The sequence below is a fragment of the Lemur catta genome, chromosome 17 (assembly GCF_020740605.2).
Source record: "Lemur catta isolate mLemCat1 chromosome 17, mLemCat1.pri, whole genome shotgun sequence".
Taxonomy (NCBI): Eukaryota; Metazoa; Chordata; class Mammalia; order Primates; family Lemuridae; genus Lemur; species Lemur catta.
This window is the reverse complement of record NC_059144.1, coordinates 40,389,884-40,415,065: the sequence shown is the minus strand read 5'-3', so window position 1 is coordinate 40,415,065 and position 25,182 is coordinate 40,389,884. Positions and strand designations below refer to the sequence as shown.

General features: G+C 55.1%; 1 protein-coding gene and 1 long non-coding RNA gene across 3 annotated transcripts in view; one reads left to right on the top strand and one right to left on the bottom strand.

Moving 5' to 3' along the window:
• Positions 1 to 25,182, top strand: part of PREX1 (phosphatidylinositol-3,4,5-trisphosphate dependent Rac exchange factor 1) — a 161,133-nt gene that overhangs the window by 129,126 nt on the left and 6,825 nt on the right. For both annotated transcript variants that reach the window (XM_045529228.1, XM_045529229.1), the window contains exons 16-35: positions 629 to 771; positions 2,217 to 2,309; positions 3,226 to 3,374; positions 4,358 to 4,443; positions 6,259 to 6,395; positions 6,993 to 7,113; positions 8,532 to 8,719; positions 9,048 to 9,209; positions 9,907 to 10,117; positions 10,551 to 10,827; positions 12,827 to 13,033; positions 14,657 to 14,745; positions 16,043 to 16,125; positions 16,285 to 16,375; positions 18,352 to 18,480; positions 20,151 to 20,192; positions 21,249 to 21,469; positions 22,145 to 22,244; positions 23,871 to 24,014; positions 24,112 to 24,226. In XM_045529228.1, coding sequence (XP_045385184.1) covers positions 629 to 771; positions 2,217 to 2,309; positions 3,226 to 3,374; positions 4,358 to 4,443; positions 6,259 to 6,395; positions 6,993 to 7,113; positions 8,532 to 8,719; positions 9,048 to 9,209; positions 9,907 to 10,117; positions 10,551 to 10,827; positions 12,827 to 13,033; positions 14,657 to 14,745; positions 16,043 to 16,125; positions 16,285 to 16,375; positions 18,352 to 18,480; positions 20,151 to 20,192; positions 21,249 to 21,469; positions 22,145 to 22,244; positions 23,871 to 24,014; positions 24,112 to 24,226 — 2,788 coding nt within the window. The remainder of the gene's footprint in view (positions 1 to 628; positions 772 to 2,216; positions 2,310 to 3,225; positions 3,375 to 4,357; positions 4,444 to 6,258; positions 6,396 to 6,992; positions 7,114 to 8,531; positions 8,720 to 9,047; positions 9,210 to 9,906; positions 10,118 to 10,550; positions 10,828 to 12,826; positions 13,034 to 14,656; positions 14,746 to 16,042; positions 16,126 to 16,284; positions 16,376 to 18,351; positions 18,481 to 20,150; positions 20,193 to 21,248; positions 21,470 to 22,144; positions 22,245 to 23,870; positions 24,015 to 24,111; positions 24,227 to 25,182) is intronic.
• LOC123622695 lies at positions 9,306 to 10,892 on the bottom strand. Its single transcript, XR_006729605.1, has 2 exons — positions 10,760 to 10,892; positions 9,306 to 10,411 (listed from the first exon to the last, which is right to left on the bottom strand). It is a non-coding gene; the product is annotated as an uncharacterized LOC123622695 (long non-coding RNA).

Genomic DNA, 25,182 nt, shown 5'->3' with positions numbered 1-25,182 from the left:
TTGCCATCTGCCCATGGAGTTATTATTGATAGAAGTTCTTAATTTCAATACCATACGAGGAGGTCTTGTACATGGACTCCTTTTCTATCCTAGGATGGAGATATTCTCCTACATTTTGTTTGGTTAGCTTTAGTTTTACTGTTCATATTTAGGTCTTTAATCCATCAGGAGTTCATTGTTGCATATGGTGTGAGGTAGGGATCCGATTTTTTCCGCCTGCTGAGTGAGTTAAGTTTCCCTACACCATCTGTGGAATACTCTGTGTGGTCATTTATCATCCATCATGTACTGAGTTCCCATAAGTGCACTGTCCTCTTACGTGAGTTCTGTTCTTTGCGCTGCTCATTTATCTGTTTCTGCTCCAGTTCCATGCTGTTTGTGTTACTGTGGCTTTGTCACATAGCAGGTGGGGCAAGTTCAGATTTTTCAGGAGTCGGAAAGCCAGATCTTTATGTGAAATATCCTAAAATGTTAGTGTTGGCACATGATCCCAGTTTAATAGAATACAGTGTTGGCCAAACCAAACTTGTCCAGGGGCTGATCCAGCCTGTGGCTGCCAGTTGGCAGATGCCGCCCACACTCTCCCCCCTGAGTCTGACCACGTGCTTGTGCGTCTGTGGGTTTGCAGTGCTGGAGAAGAGCGAGTTCAAGGATGAGTCCCAGTACTTCCGCTTCCACGCGGACGAGGAGATGGAGGGAACCAGCAGCAAGAACAAACAGCTTCGCAACGACTTCAAGCTGGTGGAGAACATTCTGGCCAAGCGCTTGCTGGTAGGACAAGCTGAGCAGCTGCACCGTCCTCCCCATCTGCGGGCCTGGGAGCTTGGCAACCCAACTGTGGCCAGAGAAGGGGGCTCAACTTTGAGTACCAAACAGTATGCGGGATTCTAGAATGCCCTCTTCACAAAGGAGACTGGGTGTGTGGGCGCCCTTCCTTCCCCCTTCCGTCTCCTCTGCCCAGCCTGGCATTGGGCACCCTGCATGCCCCATAGCCTCAGGTCTTGTAGATTGGCATCCTGTCCCCGTCCTGTCACTGTAAATATCCTTGCAGTTAAGGGGGAGCAGTTATCAGCCCGTTCAGATACCAGCCTGGCCCCCAAACCCTGCTTCTCTGCCTGCTAGTGAGCAGCCCCGTCTGAGCCCATGGCCCACAGTAGGCAGTCGAGGCACAGGCAGAGTGTGGGTCTCTTGCCACCGTCAGGGTTTGCGCTGAAGTCTGACTGATCTGAAGATGGCTCTGTTGCCCTCTCTCCCTAGCACTTGGGCTGCTCTTCCCCCAGATTCCATTTCTCTCACTATAAAGCCTGCCAGTGCTCCCCATCACGCTCGGGATAAAGTTCAAACTCTTGTCTTGGCCTCTCATGGAGATTCTTCCTGCCTCTCCAGCTTTGTCTCCTGTGCTCCCCATTTCCTCACTCAACCCCAGCCACCTGGGGACATCTCTCCTTGTCCTCCAGTGCCTTGGGACTTACCTCAGGGCCTTTGCACATGCCGTGCCTGCTGCCTGGAGCACTTTCCCCCACTCTTTGTGAAGTTCTGTTTCTCCCTTCATTCAGACTCAGCTCAGATACCCCCTCCCCTGGCTCCCTTGCCATGCCATGCCCTGTCTCCTTAAGTGCTTTATTTTAATTCACATGGCACACACTCCCTGCCTCACATTCTGTATTTTTTTGCTAATTTGTTCAAAGTCTCTCTCCCTGACTAAACAGCCAGCTACACGAGGGCAGGGACTGACGGCCCATCTTGTTTGATACTGTGTCTCTAGCGCCCAGTAGACTCCCTGGCCCATAGAATAGGCAGCAGCTCAGTAAATATTTGTTGACAGAATAAATGCATTTCCCCGAATCCCCAGCACCCCTGAACCCCCAAACTTTCTTCCAACATGCCTGCCATCCTGCCCTGGTGAGGGGCTGCTCCCCCCGAACTCTCTTCCTATTTCTAAGTTCTTGGTGGCCGGACACCTTTGGTCTATTTTACTCACTAAGTCAGCGACAAACACACATTGCACACCTGTGTGCCAGGTGCAGTTCGTGTTTTACTCCACCTTAATGGCCTGGGTCTGGCCATCTCCCTGCAGCCCTGCCATCCACACCCCCTCCCCTGCTAGACCGGGACACGAGGAGCCAGCAGCATCCTGGTCCCGTGGGGGCCAAGGTGGGGCTGGCTCCAGGTCCGCCGCGCTGCCTTACCGGGTCTCTTCTGCCTTGGGCCCTCAGATCCTGCCCCAGGAGGAAGACTACGGCTTCGACATCGAGGAGAAGAACAAGGCTGTGGTGGTGAAGTCGGTCCAGAGGGGCTCGCTGGCTGAGGTGAGGCCTCCGGGCAGCTTCCCTGGCGGGGGCTGTGTGCAGGTGGGAGAGTCCGGCGTCTCTATCACGTTCCTTGAGGCAGGATGGCCCGGCAGATCCTGGAGTGACGGCTGGTCCCTCTCTCTCATTGCCCTTGTGGAGAAACTGAGCCAGGACCCCCTTGTCTGCAGCGGCTGGGGATGCTGCAGGGAGCAAGTGCAGACACGCAGGGCTGTCTTCCTAGCGCGTCCCACCATCGCCCCCTCCTGGATCCTGGGGGAGGTGCAAGAAGGAAGCAGGTGTCTCCGTCAGTTAGTTTTGGGAACCAGCCATGAGAGTAGAAAAGTCCCGACTGCCGTGGTTTGAGTAAGACAAGTTCATTGCTGTCCCGTGGAGGAGGACAGGTGAGGAGAGGGCGTCTGTGGCAGGCCCAGGATTCAGCCCGTCTGTTCAGCTTCTCCCGGGGGTGTGGAGGGGGGGGGGACGCACCCCCACCGTGTCCAGGCGCCCGGCTTGCCCTGTGCGGCGAGGAACGCTCTGGGCTGCAAGTGGCCGCTTAGGGCTCACGTGGCTGCAGCCGTAGGGCTCAGTTTTCCCAGTGGCCCGAGTGGTTGTGAGTCTTGGTTCAGGTCAGCGTGTCTTCAACTTTCTTGGCCAAGTCCTCATAGCGACAAGGTGGTTGCCCCAGTGTGACACCTGGTGTCCTCACATGGCAGCATCAGGCCACAGCGGAGTTCCTCCTCAAGGAAAAACGCCTTCCCCGTCAGCCCTGCAGCGGGCTTCGCTCCCGGGGCCCTGCCCACTCACCACAGAGGGAGCCTGTCGCCCTGGGGGGCTCACCCCGCCCTGCTCGGTCCCTGGGGCCAGTGTCACGCTGCGGGAATGCACCCGAGGAGGAGGGGCGCCCGTGACCGGTGTGCCCACCTTCCCTGCCCAGACGGCCGGCCTGCAGGTGGGGAGGAAGATCTACTCCGTCAACGAGGACCTGGTGTTCCTGCGGCCCTTCTCGGAGGTGGAGACCATCCTCAACCAGTCCTTCTGCTCCCGCCGCCCGCTGCGCCTGCTGGTGGCCACCAAGGCCAAAGAGTGAGTGTCCCCAGGGGCAGGGTGTCCTCCAGAATCCCTTTTTCAGTAAAAAGGCAAACTGATGTAGGAGAATATGATCGGTAGTTTGGTTGGCATAAGGAAGTGGCAGAAGCCACCAGGGTGGAACGTATCTGCTTAAAGTTCTGGAAACACCTGCGGTTTGAGAACAGGCTCCCGGGATGGCTTTGATGTGGCAGGTGGGGCTGGGAGAGACGGTGGTGCCACAGTGTGGGGACGTGCCCCAGGCAGGGAGGCAGACAGCGCGTTGAAGCCCCGGGACTAGTGACACCTACTGTGCCACCCGGCGGGTGCCGCCCCCTCTGCTTTGGTGGCCATCCCCAGAGTGGCCGACACCTGGGCTTGCGCACTGCGCTCTCTAGGGCAGTGGTCCCCAGCCTTATTTGGCACTGGGGACCGTTTTCATGGAAGACAATTTTTCCATGAACTGCGGAAGGATGGGGGATGATTTTGGGATGATTCAAACCCGTTACATTTATTGTGCACTTTATTATTATTACATTGTAATATATAATGAAATTATCACACAACTCACCATAGGTTGGGGACCCCTGCCTAGGGGACCTGTGTGGGTGTTTTTCTAGGGTCAGCACTGTTCTCACCGTCTCGTCTGTGATTGTTGAATAAAACATTGACTGGCTGAAGTGCTGGTCTGGCCACCAAGAGCCCTTAGGACAGGAGGACGACGCAGCAGGTGTAGGAGGCTGGTCTAGAATTTCTGTGCATGGGCTGAAGCGCCAGAGTGACCAGCTGGTTGTGATTAATCAAAGCTCCTGGGGCGGTGGGCTCTGCTTCACTGACATTTCTCTCTATGTTTGGGAGCTGGAAAGCCCGTGCTGCTACTATTTAGGGCCTGATTTCCTAAAAGTCTTGGGGATGGGGGCTCCCCGTGTTGGCCCCTGGGTTAGTGGGAGCAATGCTGCTTTTCCTTATAGCCTTTCCCTGCTACTTCTGCCTGGTTGCAGGATCGTCAAAGTCCCCGACCAGCCAGAGTCACTGTGCTTCCAGATCCGTGGGGCTGCCCCGCCATACGTCTATGCTGTTGGGAGAGGTGAGCGGGAGCCCGGCAGACAGAGGGGAGCTTTGGGAGCTGGGTCTGTCTGTGTGGTGGGAGTTCAGAGCCGTTTTATTAATACTACCAGGCCTCTGCCTGCTAGTGTGCTGTTAGCACTTATGTCCTTTGCTTGCTGCCAAGACTTGCAAAAACACAAATGGCTGTTGGGGTCAGGCAGGTGACAAATGGGTATAGTGATCTGAGCGGAAGACAGTAGGGAGTAGTGAGGACTATGGCAAAGTGAAAAAAAATACATGTTCACTCTACAAGGAGCAGTTGCTCTTCATCTCACGTTCGTTATTGCCATGTAGTGATGTGGGTCCACTCTTGCCAGACTTGATTTTCTAAGGGAAGCCAGAAATGTGAATTTCAGGGCCCTACAAAAACACTTTTGTGTCTAGATCTAGCCCAAGGGCTACCAGTTGGAGACCTCTGCTTTCTGCATTCCCTTTCCTTGCATGATATTTAAGGTGTCACTCTGTCTTGAAGATGAAACCAAGTAAGTAGGTCTGCAACGCTGGGTCCCCAAACATTTTTGCTACTAAATGTCCCCCTTTTAAAGTTTAGATATTAATTGTCCTCTTTTGTGGTCATAGTTGTACATTTAACACCTATTGATTAAGAAAATGTATGTCATGACAGAAAACTACTGAGATTTGATAATATGTTAAAGTGGGTTTTTATTTTATTTATTCTTAAAGTAGTGGCTCTCAACTGGGGACAGTTTTGCCCCCAGGACCTCAGGACATCTGGCACTGTCTGGGGACGTTTTTGGTTGTCACAGCTGGGGAGGGTGTGCTACTAGCATCTGGCGGGTAGAGCAGAGATGCTGCTAAACCTTCTATAATGCAGAGGACGGCCCGGAGAATAAGGTTTATCAGGCCCCAAATGTTAGGAGAGCCCTGGTGAGAAACCCTGCCTTGGAGCATCTGAGAAGATGTTTGTAACAGGGAGTAATAGTATTCATAGGTGAACCAGGCAAAAATAATAGAACAACTGATGTTTCTTGAGCATGTGCTAAGTGCCAGGCACTTAGTGCTAGATGCTCTACGTGTGTTAACTCACCGGGCCTCTCAGGAACCCTTTGAACAGGTATTAGTAGTGCCTCCATTTGACAGATGAGGAAACTGAGGCCCAGGGAGGTTAAGGAACTTGCTGAAGGTTGCAGTGGTTGGTCTGTGACAGAGCTCAGGTTTGAAGCCACGTCCCTGGGCTCCAGGGCCTGTACTTGTCACCGTCATACCATTCAGGCCTGATGTTGTCCCACACAGAGGTGAAGCTTGGCACTTGTTTGCATTTCCAGACTTTTTGCATTAACCACACAAACCCCTGGGGTCCAGGACCTACAGTTTGGGAATCGTGGAAAACGTACACTTGGAGTCTGGTAGACCTGGTCGGAATCCTGGCTTCTCCTAGCTGTGTGACCTTGAGAGAGTCACTTTGCCTCTCTGTGCCTGTTCCCCCCTCGGCCAATGGGACTGATCCTGGTCCATGATCACAAGGTTGTGGCAGGACTTTAAAGAGACAAAGCTCTACAGGGAAGCATACCTGGGTCAGACCCAGCTTTCCTTGCCGCATGACCTTGGACTACCTGCTACTTCCCTGAGCCTCAGTTTCTTCTTCTGCAGAATGTCAGTCCCCGTTCTGCCCACTGGAGTGGGTCAGAGGCCGGCTTCAGGGAGGGAGGGATGGAGGTGGCATCTCAGAGTGTGTTTTCGGAGGGTGGGGGCAGTGTTCAGCTGGCTGCCTGCCCTTGCCTGCTGCTGCCCCATGCCCTCTGGGCCTGCCCTCTAGCACTACTGTCCCCTTTAGGCTCAGAGGCCGTGGCCGCAGGGCTCTGTGCTGGTCAGTGTATCCTGAAGGTCAACGGCAACAATGTGATGAACGATGGGGCCCCTGAGGTCCTGGAGCACTTCCAGGCATTCCGGAGTCGACGAGAAGAGGCCCTGGTGAGCCGAGCGCCAAGGGGATCAGGGAAGCCCTGCCGGGTGGGGTGGGGGTTGAGGACAGCCCTATCTTCTCCGGGGAAAACCTGCAGGTACCCCTGGGTTGTGGGTGGAGTGGGGCTGCCCACTTGGCAGGGCTGAGCTGGGCCTGGGCTGCCCCAGCTGGAGGAGCTGGGCTATGATAGCTTATGGCCCTGGTTTTCACAGCTGTGAAATGGGTATGGTGAGACCCTCTCTTCCTACCACATAGGTGTGTTGGGCAAGTAGTCAGGGGCCAGGGTCCTGGTGGTGGGTGACATTCACTCATCCGTTCATTCATCGGTTCACTCAGTGTTTATTGGGCACCTGCTTTGTGCCAGGTGCTTTTATGGGCCCTGGGGACACAGGAGAGACAAGGTGTCTGCTCCCATGGCTCTGACATTTTCAAAGGCTCCCCCTTCCCTGATGTCTGTATGAGTGTGGACCGTATATGGTGAGGGCTGAGTATGAGTGGAGACCAGGAAGTTTCCAGAGCTTTGGAATCCAGGAGCGGTTTGCACCCCGTCCCTTCCCCCCTGCTGCTGGTGCCATGGCCGCCCCCCTCACTGTGGCTCCCCCCAGGGCCTGTACCAGTGGATCTACCACACGCACGAGGACGCCCAGGAGGCACGGGCCAGCCAGGAGGCCCCCGGCGAGGACCCCAGTGGCCAGGTGGACCAGGAGGAAGACCGGCCTGATGCAGGTAATGGGCAGGGGAGCCATGTGGCAGGAGCTTCCAGGGCACAGATGCTCCAGAGGGGCTGGGTCCTGTCCTGAGCCCCCTCACCTCCCCCCATCCCACCAGGCCATCTGGATGCCAGCAGTTCTCTAGTAGTTTTTGATGGCTGTTGTGACAAAGTGCCACAAACCTAGTGGCTGAAAACAACACACAGTTATCATTTTACATTTCTGGAGGTCAAAAGTCCAAAATGAATCTCACCAGGTCATAATGAAGGTGTCTGCAGGGCCAAGCTCCTTTCCGGGGCTCTAGGGAAGAATCCGTTTCCTTTCCTGTTCCAGATTCTAGGTGCTGCCACGTTCCTTGGCTCGTGGCTCCTTCGCTGACTGAGGGCCTCAGTGCTGTTGGCCTGAGACCTTCTCAGGCTGCCGTCTCTGATTCTGCCTCTCTGGCTCTCTCTTCCCCATTTAAGGAATCTTGTGATTACGTTGGGCCCACCTAGAAAATCCAGGTTAATCTCCCTCTCTTAAAGTCAGCTGATTCACACCCTTAATGCCATCTGCAGCCTTAATTTTCCCTCGCTATGTGTCGTCCATTTGTGCTCCTGTACCAGAATATCACAGACTGGGTAATTGATAAAGCACAGAAATCTATTTCCTCACAGTTCTGGAGACGGGGAAGTCTAAGACCAGAGCACCAGCGTTTGGTGAGGGCCGTCCTGCCGTGTCCTCCAGCAGGGAGGGACACCCTGCCCTCCCGGGGTGAAAGGAAGGGCCAGTTCCCTCTGCTAAGCCCTTGACAATGGCACCACTCTGCTCACGAGGTAGAGCCCCCACGGCTTACATGCCTCTGTTGCATTGGGATTAAGTTTCCAACACGTAAGTTTCAAGCTTCAGGTCTGGCTTGATCCAGTGCCTTACGCAGCATCGTGAGAAATCTTTCTCGCTCTCCAGTTCTCAGCCCTCCACGTGGGCTTCCCTCTTACATGGGGTTTTCTCCACACGGTGGCTCTGGCAGCTTGGAATCCGGTTGAGAAAGAGAATGTCTCCTTCTCTTTGTAGATCCAGCAGAAGTCCCAGACCTGACTCTCACTGGCCCAGCTTGGGTCACATGCTTGATCCTGAACCAATCGCTGTGAAGAGGGGGGATGGACTTGCGGACTGGCCAGGCCTGTGTCTCCCGCACACCCATGGAACCAGGCGTGCGGGTGGGGCTCAAGGCCTCTTCACAGCCACCCAGACTGGGCATGGGGCACAAGGGTTGACTCCTAGAAGGAAAATTTTCTAGGATAGGGGTGGACAGCAGTGAGCCGGCAGAGCCGCAGCACAGGCCTCGGTTCCCCCATCTGTCAAGCGCGAGCAGTCAGCGGTGCTAGTGGCAGGGCCTGGCTGGCCGTTGAGTGGTGCCCGCTCCTCAGTGTCGTTTGCCCCTTTGGCTTCCAGGCTTCCCTCTGCTGTCCCTGGGTCCCCAGCTGAGCCTGCACGAGGACAGCCCCGTGGTCAGCCTGACGGTGGACAACATGCACCTGGAGCACGGCGTGGTGTACGAGTACGTGAGCACAGCGGGCGCCAGGTGCCACGTGCTGGAGAAGATCGTGGAGCCCCACGGCTGCTTCGGTCTCGCTGCCAAGGTGTCGCTGGGCACCGCCCTGCCCTGGGGAGGGGGCAGTTTGTCTGACCAGGCGTGGGGTGAAGGACTGGGGTGGGGGAAGCCTGATTCCCATTTCCTCGGAACAGCCTGGAGCCCTGGATTCTAGTCCTTGTCCCCACCAGTAGCTGTGGGACTGAGGAGAGTGACTTGTTGTTCTTTAGGCCCAGTTTGTTCACCTGCAAAATGGGCCAGTAATAGACTCGACCTCCCAGGGGTATTACCAGGCATGCACGAGTCACTACAGGAAAACTGTTTAAGACCTGCCCTGGCACACAGGAAGGGCTCAGGAGCTGTTAATGTTTCTGCAGATCCTCGAGGCCTTTGCTGCCGACGACAGTGTCTTCGTACAGAACTGTGGGCGACTCATGGCCCTGAGCAGTGCCATGGTGACCATGCTTCACTTTGAGTTCCGCAGCATCTGCGACACCAAGCTGGAGCGCATCGGCCAGAGGATCGCCTGCTACCGGGAGGTACCTGGCTCCCTGTAGGGTCTCTGCCACGGGCTCCTGGCCATAGGGTCTCAGCCTGGGATATTTTGGTTGTAAATGTCAAACCCCAACCCAGTGTAGCATAAACAAACAGAATTTATTCATTTATATTATGGAAAAGTGCAGAGGTGAACTTCAGGCCTGGCTGTATCCTGGTGCTAAACAGATGTCACAGTGTCATAGGAATGTGGCCTCTCTCCATCTCCTGACTTTGTTTTCCTTTGTGTTGGCTTCACTCTTGGGCAGGCCCTTCTCATGGCGTGACAGGACGGCCCTCAGTAGCTCTAGCCTTAGCAACCCCAGTAAAAAATTAACTTGAAGGAGGCTCTTATTGGCTTGGCTTGGGTCACTTGCCTGGCCCGGTCCCAGTCACTGTGGGACCTGAACTTCATGATCTGAGGGGCGGGAGAGACAGTGCCTTAAGGACAGCTCAGGCACAGCCGAAATGGAGAAATGAATGAGATGAGTTCTCAGAGGCCTCAGATTCCTCCAGGCCCTCCCTGAGGTGTGGGCCAGTGAAAGACAGCACAGGGACATGCACTTTTCCACTGGGAGCTGTTGGCGTTTTGTCCAATTTTGGAACATCTGGCCTAGGCCAGGGTAAAGTGGGTTCTGGGTTGGGCCAGAATTTCCAGACCTTGACCCCTGACTCACGACCCCTGTCCTCTACCTTTCCCAGTTTGCAGCCCAGCTGAAGAGCAGGGTCAGCCCACCCTTCAAACAAGCACCCCTGGAGCCCCATCCACTGTGTGGCCTGGACTTCTGCCCCACCAATTGCCACATCAACCTCATGGAAGTGTCCTACCCCAAGACCACCCCCTCGGTTGGCAGGTCCTTCAGCATCCGCTTTGGCCGCAAACCCTCCCTCATCGGCCTTGACCCGGAGCAAGGTACCTGCCTGTGTCTGTTAGAAAGTGTGTTCAGATCTTGCACCCTAGATGCTAGAACAGAAGACGTCTCAAGGTGGGCAGTCCAGGCTACAGTGGCGGCTTCATGGTCATCAGGAAGCCAGGCTCCTCTTTCTGTGCCATCTTCTCTAGAGATGGCTCTTGGCCTTCAGGATGCCTCATGGTAGAGTATGTCTGCTGGAGTTCCAGCCATCACATCTGCATTCCAGGCAGGAAAATGATCCCAGTAGTTTAAAGCATATTAGCACCAGACTGAAACTTTCTTCTTGCAGTAACCTAATGGATTAAGAGTATTTAAAAGGGAAAATTTTCTTATTCATTGGGATCCTTGAAATGGGTTTGTACTTCTCTGCCCAAAGGGCATGGGGGTGTCAGAGGGCTGTTTCTGAGTGAGCTCTCCCTCCCCCCACCATAGGCCACCTGAACCCCATGTCCTACACCCAGCACTGCATCACCACCATGGCTGCCCCGTCCTGGAAGTGCTTGCCTGCTGCAGACGAAGACGCCCAAGGCCAGGGTCTCAATGACAGTGGCTTTGGGCCGGCCAATGGGGCCCTTGGGCAGGAGGACCGGGGCCTGAGCTTCCTGCTCAGGCAGGAGGACCGTGAGATCCAGGACGCCTACCTGCAGCTCTTCACCAGGCTGGACGTGGCCCTGAAGGAGATGAAGCAATACGTCTCCCAGATCAACAGGCGAGCCCTGGCCCGGGGTCCCGGCGGAGGTTGGGGCAGGCGTTCTCCACCTCCGCTCTGTTGACGTCGCAGGCGGGAGAATGCTTTGTGGCGGGGCTGTCCTGTGCTTTATGGGCTATTTAGCAGCGTCTTTCTCCTCTACCCACCGGATGCCAGTGGCACCCCCACCCCCAGCTGCGGTAACCAAAAATGTCTTCGGACATTGCCACACGCTCCCCGGGGGGCCGCTGCTCTGATGAAATGATGGACGTAGGCGTGATCTTCAGTGAGGCTAAGACTATCTGGAACGCTTTGTAATTTTACGTGGCAGACAGCTGGGCGCGAGGCCGATGTGCTGTGATGCGGCTGGACGCTCGCGCAGCGCCGCCCCCGAGGGCTCTGGCGGCAGACATGGAACCGGCGTCTCGTGAAGGCCGGGGGTCGCGCCGCTCAGCTGTGGGATGTAGGGGGGGATGGTTAAATGGCACCTCAGAGATGCATTTGGCCACATCCAGAGGGTGGTGAGCCAACGTGACAGATGACCCAGTTTGTGCAGCCAGTGAAGACGGGCAGGAAGGAGGCCCGGGCAGCGGGAGGGTCTGTCGGAGATTAAGGAGGCTCCAGACACGCATCAGCCGGGGCGGCGGCTGGACCCGCTTAGCGGCCTCACACCAGCTGTGAGCAGACAGTCAGGGACAGGGGGACCCAGAGCCGGGTGACGGATGGTGTCCAGGAATGACTGATTTGCCAGGCACAGTCAGACCAGCGTGGTTATGTCTAAAACAGGGTTTCTCACCTCGATGCTGTTGACGTTTGGGGCCAGAGCGTTCTCCGTTGTGGGCTGTCCTGTGCATTGGAGGACGTTTAGCAGCTCCGGGGCCGCTGCCTACGCGATGCCAGTGGCAATATCCCCTTCAGCTGTGACGAGTAACAGTGTCTCCGGACATAGCTGTCTGTTTCCTTGGGGACAGAAGTGCCCCCAGTCGAGAACCACTGGTTTAAAAGAAAGCACTTAGGTACTAGAGACATGCACTGAAGTACGTATGGGGGCGATTACATGTTGTCTTGGACTTGTTTAAATACTCCAGAGAGAGAAAAAGCGATGGGGAAATTGAGGAAACAAGGCGGACCCTGTGTTGCTGTTGCTGAACTGGCTGCTGGTACCTGGGCTTCAGCACCGTCCTTGCTCCGCTTTTGTGGATGGTGGAAATTTTCCATAATAAAGGGGAAAAAATGTAGGCTCTGGAGCCTGGAGGTCTGGGTTTCAGTCCTGGCCTTGCCACGTAGCAGCTCAGTGACCTTGGGCACCTTAACCTGTGTGAGCCTTGGTTTCCTCATCTGTAAAATGGGCTGATCATGACACTGACTGAGACGTGGTGTGAGTCCATCTGGCTGGGCTTTACTGACCACTTAGAAGGCACCAGACATTGTTCTGAGCACTTTACATGTTTTAACTGCCTTAAGCTTCACAGAAGCTTAGGATGTAGATACTGACATCCCATTTTACAGATGAGGAAACTGAGTCTCAGAGACTTTAAATAATTTGCTCTAGGTCTCTGAGCTAGGAAATGGCAGTATCAGGATTTGAATCTGAGGCCTGTCTGGCTTCAAAACCTTACTCTTAACCATTATTCTCTACGCCAGGCATTGACAGGCTGTGGCCCACGGCCAGATCTAGCCTACTGCTTTTTTTAAAAGTCTCACTGGAACACGCTGTGCCCGTTTGCCTACGCATGGCCTACATGGTGCTTTCACGCTATGGTGGCAGAGTCGTTCAGTTGTAACTAAAACTGCACGACCTGGAAAGGCTTGCTGTCAGGGCCCTTAGAGACAGTTTCCCAGCTCGTGTTCCGTGCCCCGGGCCTCATGTAGCTTGGCCGTGAAGTAAGAACCTGCGTGTCTCACACCCCCCGCACCAGGAGGGGCAGTGCTGTGCACCTGCAGTCACCGCGAGAGTGTCGAGGAAGGGACACAGAGGGTCGGCCGCTGTCTCTGACTTCCAGGTCTTTGCTCCCTGCAGGCTGCTGTCCACCATCACGGAGCCAACCTCGGGGGGGTCCTGTGACCCGCCCTTGTCTGAGGAGGCCTCCTCCTCCCCCCTGGTCAGTGACGAGAGTGAGATGGACAGGGCTGACCACGGGGCCATGAAGAAAGTGTGCTTCAAGGTGTCCGAGGAGGACCAGGAGGACTCGGGCCACGACACCATGAGCTACCGCGACTCCTACAGGTGGGTGCGGCCGTGGGCAGCCCGGAGTTGCTGCCATGGCCAGCGGGACAGCTGAGGCCACCGACCGTGGGAAAGTCCGAATCAGTGGGACGTTTCCCAGGATGCAGTGGGATCGGGGTGCTGTCGCCAACAGTGTGGTTCCAGAAGGTTATCTGAGCCACCCAAGCACATCCCAGAATGCCCCTTTGGGCTCCGTTGCCCCAAAGCTGACGTTTTGGGGCCTGCCCCACGTCGACACGCTCCATTCTGCTTTGGTGTCACTCCCTGCACGCTGACGGGACGCTGTCAAAGAAGAGGGTGAGATTCTGTGGCGTGTTTTGAAACTCAACGTGAGACGTGGTTTCTGCAACAGACACTGTACGTGATCCAAGGAGGAAGAGCACGATTTTTCCCTCCTAACTCTGAGGGGATCTGACTGGTTAATTATAACAAGATCACTGAGATCCTATAATAATTAGTGAGTTGAATAGACTAAAACTCAGTTTCCTATAGTAAACCATATAGTAAGTAAATATACGTTACATATATGTTAATACATGTGACCATTGTAGTCACAGTAGAATCTTAGGGGGGGTGCTTCAGTTGTTTGTGAGCAAAAAAGAGAACTGATAAAATGTAGCAAGACAGACCCTCACCCCAGTCCCCCCAGAGTTAATCCTCTCAGTCCTAAGGGGGCGGACTGGCGCGCCATGTCCAGCTCTCTCACTGTCTGTGTAACAAGACGTTCTAGCACTGGGGCTTGTCTGGAGTCCAAGATTTCGCCATCTCTCTGGGTTTTCATTCCTACATTTTTTGGGTCCTCTGATTTTTCCTTTAATTGTCAAAAAGGTGAAGGAAAGGATTTCAGGGCCAGGCATGGTGGCTCAACGCCTGTAATCCTAGCACTCTGGGAGGCCAAGTTGGGAGGATCACTTGAGGTTGAGGTCGGGAGTTCAAGACCAGCCTGAGCAACCGCAGGACCCTGTCTCTACTAAAAATAGAAAAATTAGCCAGGTGTGGTGGTGCATGCCTGTAGTCCCAGCTACTCGGGAGGCTGAGGCAGGACTATTGCTTGAGCCCAGGACTTTGAGGTTGCAGTGAGCTAGGCTGAGGCCACTGCACTCTACCTGGGGTGACAGAGCAAGACTCTGTCTCAAAAAAAAAAAAAAAGAATTTCAGGGTGTGGTTTTTGAGTCCCTGTACCTTCTGAGTTCTTGAGACATAGCGAATCACACGTAGTCTCCATCTTGACGAGGTGTCCAGGCTGGGGAGACTGAAAACAGAGTCATGTGGTCAAACGTGGTAGGTGCATGTGCGTCCAGAGCAAGGCTGTCCCACAGGAGGACTGATGTGCTCGGGGAGGCACTGGGGACACTGCACAGAGTGACACCTGAATGAAAACGATTCACTGTCCTCCTACCATTTCTGTGTTTCTGTGCTAGAGCCTAGGAGTGCTTCCCCACCCTCAGACATGGAAAAATCAGGCCAACCTTCCGTGGCTTTGGTGCTGGTACCCTGTCCGGGCTGGATGTCCACCTGAGGACCCAGCGGTTTTGTCTACACTCCAGAAAGTAGGTTCCCTGTGCTGGGACCAGAGGGTATGAGCCAAGGGTGACTTGGCCCTTTCTCTCGGCCCCTTTGCAGCGAGTGTAACAGCAATCGGGACTCGGTCCTGTCCTATACCAGCGTGAGAAGTAACAGCTCCTACCTGGGCAGCGACGAGATGGGGTCTGGTGAGTGGAGTGGCTTGTGCTTGGGGGGAGTGGCCCCTTGGCGAGATTCTGATTCATTTTTATCTTATTACAGTTTACATTGTTTTGTATTATATTGCATGGTATTGTACTTTCCTCCGTCCACTCATTCAGCAAATATTTATTGAGCACCTATTACGTGCTGGGTGCTGGGAACACAGCAGAGGGTGGAACAAAGCTCCCAGCCCTCATGGGGCTGGCGTTCTCTGAGGACGTCATGGATGTGGAACGAAGAAAGGCACACATGATGCAATTCTGTATGATCGTGTATGATCACATATGATGTGCAATTGCGATGAGTGCTCTGACATCACTAAACAGGGTGACCTGATGGTTTCCATAGAAAAGGACACATGCTCAAACCAAAAGTCTAAACAACACAGAACAGTTCACACGTAGTACATAAAACTAAATCAAAATCTCATCACCTCCCTCAGAAATGACCGTGGTGAGTATGTGGAGCTGTCATCCATGAGCTGGGCATGTGGGTGGATGGTGGACGGCTGGACGGACAGACACAAATACTGTTTTATAAATTAGATCATACTCCACTTGAAACTTTTACTGAAAGCCTGAAGTTTGTTTTTTAGTCTTGTTTACTTCAGACTTTTAAAAAATTTCATTTTGAGTAGGTCATGTGCCCACAGGCTTCATAATGCAAAAGGCACGAGAGGGGCACGGTGGGTGACAAGTCTCCCTCCCGCCCTGTGCTCCAGCCTCCTGGTTCTCAGGCTGTCACCACTGTTGCCACTGTCACTATTGTGTGGCCTTCTAGAGGTAGTTTGTGCTAAAAAATTTAGGTTTAATTATGCTTGAATTCAACAGAAGAAAAAGAAACTTAAGTGGAAGATATTGAACTTCAGATAACCATTTCATCACATAAGATACTCAGCCGCAGACACGGTCCTGGGGAGGTTCAGGGAAGGAGCTTGCCTGTGGGGCAGCCGATTTCACGGATGCAGCTGGGCGATGCACGGGGAGATGTGGGTCCAGGTCCTTCTCTCTGCTTCTCAGTGTCCTCATTTGCAGAATGGACACAATGCCAGTGCCTTACAGTCTTGTAATGCTTCAGTGCCTGTTGCCCATTTTGCAGACGAAGAAATTGAGGCTCAGAGAGGGCAGGTGATTTGCCCAGTGACTCACAGCCAGGACCTGCATCTTCAGACTCTGCATCCCCTGTGGGTTTAGAGCTCTGTAGCTGCGTTGCCTTCCTGGGAAAGGTTAGGAGGTGGGAGTGGCTCAGGGATGGCTGACGGCCGTGGCTTCTCCGTCCCACCAGGGGATGAGCTGCCCTGTGACATGCGGATCCCATCGGACAAGCAGGACAAGCTTCATGGCTGCCTAGAGCATCTCTTTAACCAGGTAGGACCTTTGCCCCACCCCTGTGTGACCTTTGGTGCCTTCTGTCACCCCTGGTGAGATCCTATGACCCAGGGGCTGGAGCAGGAGCCGTGGGTCACAGGTCCCTGCAGTCTGGAGGGCCACGAGGCCCACGCTGACCCAGGGCCTCTTGCTGCCCAGGTGGACTCCATCAACGCACTCCTCAAAGGGCCAGTGATGAGCAGAGCTTTCGAAGAGACCAAGCATTTCCCCATGGACCACAGCTTGCAAGGTGAGCAGGCCCCCCGCTTCCGCCAGGGAGACAGGAGACCGCCTGTGACAGGGAAAGGGCGCTGGACCAGGGCAGGATGCCTGGCACGCGCAGCTCTGTCTCTCTTTTGCTGAATGGCTACGGGCTTGTCCCCATGGGCCAAACCAGCCCATGTCCAGGCTCTGAGCTAAGCATTGTTTTGTGGTTGTTGTTTTTAAAGGGTTGTCAAAAGAAAACAAGTAAAAAACAAAAAAGAAGAGTATGTGACAGAGACCACAGTCCCTGCAAAGTCTAAAATGGTTACTGTCTGACTCTTTACAGAGGAAGTTGGTGACCCGGGGCGTCTCTGGACCCTTCTGGGCCTGCCTGTTTGTGACACTCGGGGAAGGCCTGGGGCGCCAGACTCAGGCACTGAGCCCTTCACACTTTAGCCACGTTCACAGAACCTACTGACTCCTTCACAGCCTAACCACGCTCATTTGATGCCTGTTTTATTATTGACATAACTTTTTTTTTTTAGAAAAAGTATCTCCCTTTTAAAAATTTAATTTTTGAAAGGACCTAATTAAACTATATGTGGAAAGCCAGAATAACATACCATAAATTGATGATAAACCATAATGATAAATTCAATGGAAACAACAAAAAATGTCATTAAACTGCAGCTACATACTGTTGCCTGCCAAAGACTCTTTGTTCTTTATTTAAGGAGGGATTTGTGAATTAAAGAAGTGTTAAGGGCTTTCCAGCACCAAATTGAGACTTTCTTCTTGAAATGATTGAGAGAAAAAGAATTGAAATTTCTCTTGTCCTTCTGCCTGCCTTTCTTCCCATTTACCCACCATCCTATCTGCCCACCTACCGTCTGCCCATCCATCCATCCATCTGTCCACCCATCCACCCCCTCATCTATCCATCCATTCATTTATATATCTACCCACTCTCCCACCCACCCACTTATCCATCCATTGACCCACCCATTCATCCATCCACCCATCCACTCCCTCATCCATCCATCCACCCACTTGTCTGTCCACCCACTCATCCTTCCATCCATCCATCCATTCACTCATCTCTCTACCTGCCTATCCACCCACCTTCTCATCCATGCATCTATACAGCCAGTAAATAATTCCCAAGAACCGGCTTTTGGCAGGCCTTGTGCTGGGCACTGGGAACCCTGAGATGACTCTGACGCTGCCCTGACCTCAGGAGCTCTCAGGGTATAGGAGATGGGAATGCAGACAGGCAGTTGCCCCTAAGTAAGGGTAGGAGGAAGTGGTAAGGAGTTGGGGCACCCCTAGCTGAGCTGCCCGTCCTGCTGTCTTAGGATCATCTCTCAGGGATGGACCTCAGAAAGCAGAAATGACAAACCTGGAGGAATTAAAACCACAGCTATCTCAGAAACTGGCACATTGTAGCAGGGACGAGGCCAAAGGAACAGGGGCCTGTGTCTACCTGGCTTTTGAATCATCCTGCCGGGGCCAGAGTCCAGTCTGAGCTCTGTCATTACCCAGCTGTGTAACTCTGGGCAAGCCACTTTCCCACCCTGTGCCTGGGCTTCCTCCTCCATGTAGGGAAGGGGTTAGACTAGGTTACAACTCACGTGCCGGCTCGATTGGTCGTGGCTACGAGGAGGTGGTTCCTGAGCATCCTTCTGTGGCTGCAGCACCCAGGCTTAGGAGAAGAGATGCCGTGACGGATCTGAGGGGTCTGTGCTGGCTTGCGTGTAGCTGCGCGGAGTCCCGGCCTCAGACCAGCAGGAGGGATTCCTGAGACTGATTACTGGTGTCTGCCGTGGGCGCGGTGCCATGAAGTAGCAACACACTTACGGCGTGTTTGCCTTGCATGGACCAGATGACACGTGGGAGTCCTGCCAGCTCCCTTGTCCTGGGATTGTGAGCTTTGGAATCTGATGGGACACAGGCCTTTGTGCCACCTTTCTCCAAAGCTGCCTCCACCCCTTCCCTGGCCCTCATGCCACTTTCCTGCCCCAGAGTTCAAACAGAAAGAAGAGTGTACGATCCGTGGCCGGAGCTTGATCCAGATCAGCATCCAGGAGGACCCCTGGAACCTCCCCAACTCCATCAAGACCCTGGTGGACAACATCCAGAGACACGTGGAAGGTCAGGGGCGGGAGGATGTGTGTGGGGGTTCTGTGCCTTGGGTCCTGCATGTGGAATGTGGAGAGCTCAGGAATGGGTCCCCTCTGTGCCCCGTGTCTCTCCATGCCCAAGGAAGGGACAAGAGGAGCCGTGCCCTTCTCAGCCGAGCGTCTGTCCTGCGCAGGGTGCGGGGGCTGTGTACATGTGGTCAGGGAGCTGCCGAGTGTGGGTGCCGATCATGCTGAGGCTTCCTTATGGGGTCAGGAGGCTGAAAAGGCAGAATTTGTTCTTTCTCACCTTCCCAAACTGCAGGTTTCGTTCAGTTTCTGTATCGTCAGGGTCACAAGCTGGCCAGTCTACTGACCACATTTGGGCCCACAGATGGGTTTTGATGCTGCAGCATTAAAAAATGTGAATCTGTTGCTAGAGTTTACAGTGAGAGATATCACATAAAAGTCTAGATTTCTGGCTACTTTGGCCAACCGGAAGACCTGGTGATGCCAGGCCCACAGTCCCGTATCGCCACTCTGCTGGCGATGGGTGGCGGCTGCGCTCGTCAGCTGGGCGGTGCTTTCCGATCCCCCGCAGTCTTCCGTGCTCCCCACGGCCTGGAGTGTGCTCCGTGCTTCCGACGTCACCTGCCTGGTCCTTGCTGGCGTCTGAGTCTGAGACTCCCGCGTTAGAAGGATCCAGGCCAGGGGAACCTTTGACCAAGACGGCAAGTGCAAGTACTCTGGCCGTTCCCCCAGGGGACAGTGGCCTCTGAGTTGCAAGGTTCTGCTGACCTGAGCTGGCCTGTTTTCCCCAACTGTAATTAGTTGAGAGTGTGGACTCTGGAGCCAGATCACCAGGGCTTGAATCCCAGCCCGCCCACCTATTGGTTGTGTGACCCTGGCAAGTTCCTTGACTTCCCTGGACCTTAGTTTATTCACATGTAAAATGGGCTCACAGGGCTACCTCCCTCCCATGTTGTCGTGAGGATTAAATGAGTCAGTACTGATCGAGCACTTAGTTCACTGCTTGGGCACAGTGGGTCCTCACAATGTAGGCTCAGCAGCTGTCGTCATCAGCACACCCAGCCCTGAGTCTTACGTGCCTCTCTAGGGAAGAAAGTACCTTGAGAGCCTAAATTCAAAGGCCTTTCAGATTTTTCTTCTAAGCCCTTTCTGGGCCCAAGAGCATCTTTTTGAAGGAAAGAGACGAGGATGCTAACTAAGCCTTTCTCTGGAAGACATGAGCTTTTTCTCCACGTGTAGGGCTGCGACTGTCTAGAATGTGCACACATATGTGAGGCTACGTATGATTGTGGTGTGCCTGCATGTGTGGGTGTCTGCTGACATGTGTGTGCATGTGTCTGAATGCACGTGTACCTGTATGTGTATGCATGTGAGCGTGTGTCCACACGTGTGTACAGGGCATAGGGCAGGGGCTATGGCCTAGGGGTTAAAGGGCTGGTTTAGTCTCTGCTGTGTGTGGGGGGGCAGATAATGCCAACTGCTGGGGTTCCATTCCCTGGATGTGCAGGGTTCCAGGAGTTCACTCAACGTTCAGTAAAAGCTTCTTGAGCACGACTTCCCTACCTAGGGCTTCGTCATGAAGGGGTCACAGCACCTGGGCTGGGGGCAGCTCTGCTCTCACTTCTGTTAACTCCTCTTGGCCCATCCACCTGTCTCTGCCCCTTCTCCTTTCAGATGGGAAGAACCAGCTACTCTTGGCCTTGCTGAAATGCACAGGTGAGGGCTTTGGAGGCATGTGTGGTGCACACCCAGGTGTGTCCAGGAGAGGCCGTCCTGGCAGTGGGTGCTCCTGGCCACAGCCCGGGGGGAGGCCTCTTTTGCCGGCCAAGGTTGACTGTCCCTGGTCTGTGAGGGCCTGGACTTGGGGAACAACACTTTGGCCTGTAGCCCCTCCAAGATCTACTTGAACCTTGCTTCTTCCTCTTGTGTCCAGTGGGCAGGTCCCAGGGCCCTGGAGCCAGGAGCCCCATCCACCTTCCAGGCTTGGGTGGATGCTGACAAGGACATGGGACAGAGAGGCTCTTTGCCATTAGAACCCTCAGCCCCGGCCTGGAGACTTCCCACCCAGCAGATGGGGAAGAGGAACGGGGGAAGGTGGGCTGGGGCATCTTAGAGACCTTCTCTGTTCCCCTTTCTTTCTAGAAATTCTCAAGAGGGAGCTACAATAGGATCTAGGTCAAAATTGGTCACTAAAACCCTGTTGGCCAGCAGCCAATTGTTGAAAATAATTCCTTCCGAAGGTTGAGACCCTGAAAGACCAATTGCCTGAAATTGGCCATTTCTGCAGACCATTTCTGCCCAAGGTCAAGGACCAGGGGCAAGGGAAGAGGCGGGGGGGGGGGGGGGGGGGCGCGGGGGGCAGGAGGAAAGCCTAGTTTCCAAAAACAGACAGAATGGTAAACTGCATTTCTTAAAACGTGGAGCTTGGCAGAAGAGCTTAGCATCATCACTGGTGTACAACTGGCCAAGGCCAAGAAATCCCGTAACACGTGGAGAAACAGCTGAGGATACAGGGTTTTGGGAAAGCCTTAGGGAAAATCGCGAGTTGTTTTTCAGCAGGCAGGTGGGTCACTGAGAGAAGTGAGCTCTTTGGCAGATGGGCTGGCTTTAGGAGGACTGATTTTTGCGGAATTGGCTTTTGGCAGCAGGGATTAATTTTTGGCCTCAAATTAGCCCCTGGTGGGGGCCCCACGGGGAGTCCTGGGCCCAGGGTTTGGGGTGCAGGCGGATGGCACAGGAGCACCCCGCCACTGAGGCCCCCTCTGCCCCCAGACACGGAGCTGCAGCTGCGCAGGGACGCCGTCTTCTGCCAGGCCCTGGTGGCCGCCGTGTGCACCTTCTCCGAGCAGCTGCTGGCGGCCCTCAGCTACCGCTACAACAACAACGGCGAGTACGAGGAGAGCAGCCGCGACGCCAGCCGCAAGTGGCTGGAGCAGGTGGCGGCCACGGGCGTCCTGCTGCACTGGCAGTCCCTGCTCTCGCCGGCCACTGTGGTGAGTGGGGCGGGCGCGAGGGCCGGGACCCTGCTGCTGGCCCACCCGCCGGTGCCGCCCCGCAGGCTCGCCGGTCCTTGGTCCTGCCGAGGCTGTTTGTCGAGCACCTACTGTGTGCCGCTCTGCGGGCACCGGGGAGCCTGCAGTGAACAGCCCGCGTCCCTGTGCGCAGGGAGCTGGTATCCTAGCGGGAGGCGACAACATGAGCAAACAAGTGAAATAAATGGTCCAGACTAGCGGTTCTCAACCAAGGACAGTTTTTATCCCCTGGGGGACTCTTGGAAAATGTCTGGAGTCATTTTTGGTTGTGACAACTGAGGTGTGGGGGGTAGAGGCCAGGGATGCTGCTCAGCATCCTACACGGCCCCGCGTGTCCCTGGTGCCATCTGAGGCCGTTCTGGAAGCCCCACCTGTGGGCTACGGGGACGTGCGGGCCTGGAGCGCCCCCTGCTGGCGGCGGCTGCACACGGCGCCTGCCTGGCGGGAGACCCGCTCTCGCCCGGTTCCTGGAAGGCTCCACTTTGCTCTTAGATGGGGGGTGCTGGGGACTCGCACGATGGCACCTGGCAGTCCCCAGTCTGGTGTGTTGACTAGAACTGAAGCCCAGCATCTCGAAGTGAAACCTTAGGGCAGGGGTGGCACCTGAGACTCCTCCACCCCGTCGTCTTCCTGCAGAAGGAGGAGCGGACCATGCTGGAGGACATCTGGGTGACCCTGTCGGAGCTAGACAACGTCACCTTCTCCTTTAAGCAGCTGGATGAGAACTACGTGGCCAGTGAGTGATTCTTCCCACCGCCACCATGGGAGTTGGGGTTCTGGGGTAACAGGGACTGCTCTGGGGTCAGCCTGTCCTTCCCCTGCCTCCAGGCCAGCGCCCCAGGGTTGGCCTGGCACCCAGCGCTGCCAAACCTCATGCCCACAACATGAGTCTCAAAGCTGAATTTTGGGCACACATGGAAAAAAAAGAGGCCCAGCTGTCTCTAATAGCTTTTAATTAAGAATGACAAGCAGTGCCCGATTCCTATTAAAATTCTACTCTAGAGACGTCTTTCAGGGTGAAAACTTGTTAAGATTCTTTAAGGGTTTATACAGTAATTAAGACTCTTCCTTCTACCCATCCTTCCACCGCCCACCCTTTCATCCATGCACCTACCCGCCCATCCTTCTGTGTACACACCCGTAACTATGAGCATGTAGTATGTGTCAGGAGAGAAATTCGGCTGTGGTCCCTGCCCTCCCAGAGCTCACGGTCTCAGCCCCGGGTGCACACCGGAATCACATGGGGGGCTTTTCAGAGCTACCAGTGTCCCCGTCCCGAGTGATTCTGGTCAGTTTGTGGGGCAGCCTGGGTGGGAGGGTGGGGCGGCCTGGGTGGGTGGGGGGGCATGAGGACAGATTTCCAGGGGACTTGGATGGGCAGCAGGGTGAGCACCAGTGGGGTTTGTTCCAGAGCAGGGTTCCTGCGTGCGGCCCCTGCACTAGCAGTCGCCGGGCACTTGTTAGAGAGAACTCTCAGGCCCCGCCCAGGCCTGGGCGTCAGAAACCCTGGAGTTGACAGGCCCTCCAGGTGCTTCTGAAGCACAGCAGTTTAAGAACCACTGCTGTGGATTAGTGTTTCTCAATCTTTTTCATTTCATAGAAAGCCTTTTTAGTCCAGTTTTTCCTAATTGCTGCGCCCCCGTGAAATTTTATTACTGTATATCTGCTCATCTGTGTACCTGTGCTTATACATTAAAAGAATAGGGTTTTTTTCCCTCTCTCCCAAGAACCAATCTTTGTCTCCTTGGGGGCAGTATCACTCCTGCTGACAATGCATGGTCTAGTCTAGAAAGTCAGCAGGTTTCTTTTCGGGTACCCGTTTGAACTGACCGGCAGTGGCTGCTATCTCGGCTGAGCTGGGCTCAGGCAGAGCTTGGTCAGTGGGTGCCGCCTGCCACGGTGCAGGGCGGGTTTGAGAGCCGTTTGCCACCCCTGCCCTGAGCTCTTCCCCGTGGGTGTAAGATGCAGGCCTTGTTTGAGGGCAGCTTTGGCCAGGGAGGTGCCCTGGGCTTCCAGGCGGGGCGGGGGGGAAGGAGCACGGGGGACGCTCTGAAGACGAGCGCTGCAGCCTCCCCAGCCGGGCAGAGGTGGCATCAGGTGCGAGAACTCAGCAGTGGAGACCAGCAGCTGTTGGAGTAGGCAACGGGGGGCGTCAGAGTGTGGGAGGGCAGGCCTGTCTGAGGCTACCCTGGAGGGTGGGCGGGCAGGGAGGTCTGAGGCTACCTCTGGGCTGGGGACAACAGGGAGGCCCCAGGATGCCGCTCCGGAGCAGGGGCAGGGGGTCCTGAGCTGTTCTGGCTGTGCCAGGACCCCTGCCCGGCCTCAGTGGTGAGCCCCCTGCCCCGCACTTGCCTTCCCACAGACGCCAACATCTTCTACCACATTGAGGGCTGCCGGCAGGCGCTGAAGGTCATCTTCCACCTCGACAGCTACCACTTCTCCAAGTTGCCCTCCCGCCTGGAGGGCGGGGCCAGCCTGAGGCTGCACACGGTGCTCTTCACGAAAGGTGGGCTTTGGGCACCTGGGCGGGGCCGTGGGGGCCGGGCCAAGGCCACCAAGCACCCCAGGGCCCGACCACCTTCCCCCCTGCATCTCCCTCACAGCCTTGGAGAATGTGGAGGGGCCACCTCCTCTAGGCAGCCAGGCTGGGGAAGATTTGCAGCAGGAGATCAACTCGCAGTCCCTGGAGAAAGTGCAGCAGTATTACCGCAAACTCAGGTATCTGCCTAGGGTCTACCGGGGGGGTGGGAGTCAGGAAACCTCCACAGGACATGGGGTTAGCGTATAAGGTGCCAGACGGGTGCCCGGCGTGGGGAGTGAGCCAGATGCCATTTCTCAAGTGCCTGCGTGAGGTTCTCACAGCAGTCTGCATGGTAGGCCACTCTAACCCACTTGACAGATGAGGAAACTGAGGCCCAGAGAGCATTCACAGCATGTCCAAGCTTGTACAGCCAGGCAGTGGCTGAGCTTCAAAGTGGGTCCTTCCAGCGGAGGGAGCCGCCCGTGCCATTCTGTGTGGGGGTGGGAGCTGGCACTGGGGCCCTGGGATCCTTGGGCCTGGGAGTGAGGGGTGTGGGCCCTGGCTGTGCTCAGGAGAACCCACCCCCAGAGAGCGGCAGAGAGGGCAGGGCCGGGCCTCGCCGGGAGGCCGCACAGGTCCAGGGAGAGAGCTGTGGGCTCTGCAGCTCCCGCTGCGGCCACCCTCGCCCTTCCCGCTTCTGCCTCACCACCTCCCCTGCCACAAAGGCAGGCTGAGAACCAGGAGCTGGGAGGCGAGGCGTGGGCGAGGCCTTCATCCTCCTGGGGCGAGATTCTGCCATTCGGAAATGGGAGAAAGATGCTTTCATTCATTTGCCAGAGAAAACATCCAGCCCAGTTATTTAAAAACCGGCATCTGTTTGGATTGATCAATACTCTCCATCTCTTCTGTGCCATACGTAGAATATTTTAAATAACGCCTCTGTGATCATTCATTCATCCCTGCGTTCATTCAGCACATGTTAATTGAGACCTTCTGTGGACCAGGCCCTGTTCTTGGCACTTGCTGGGGACGCCGCAGAGAGCAGAACAAAGTCCTGTTCTTCAGGGGGCAGGTATTCTAGAGCAGGGCTTGGCAACATCTGGCCCTCCCCTATTTTCTAAATAAAGTTTTATTCGCATGCAGCCATGTTTAG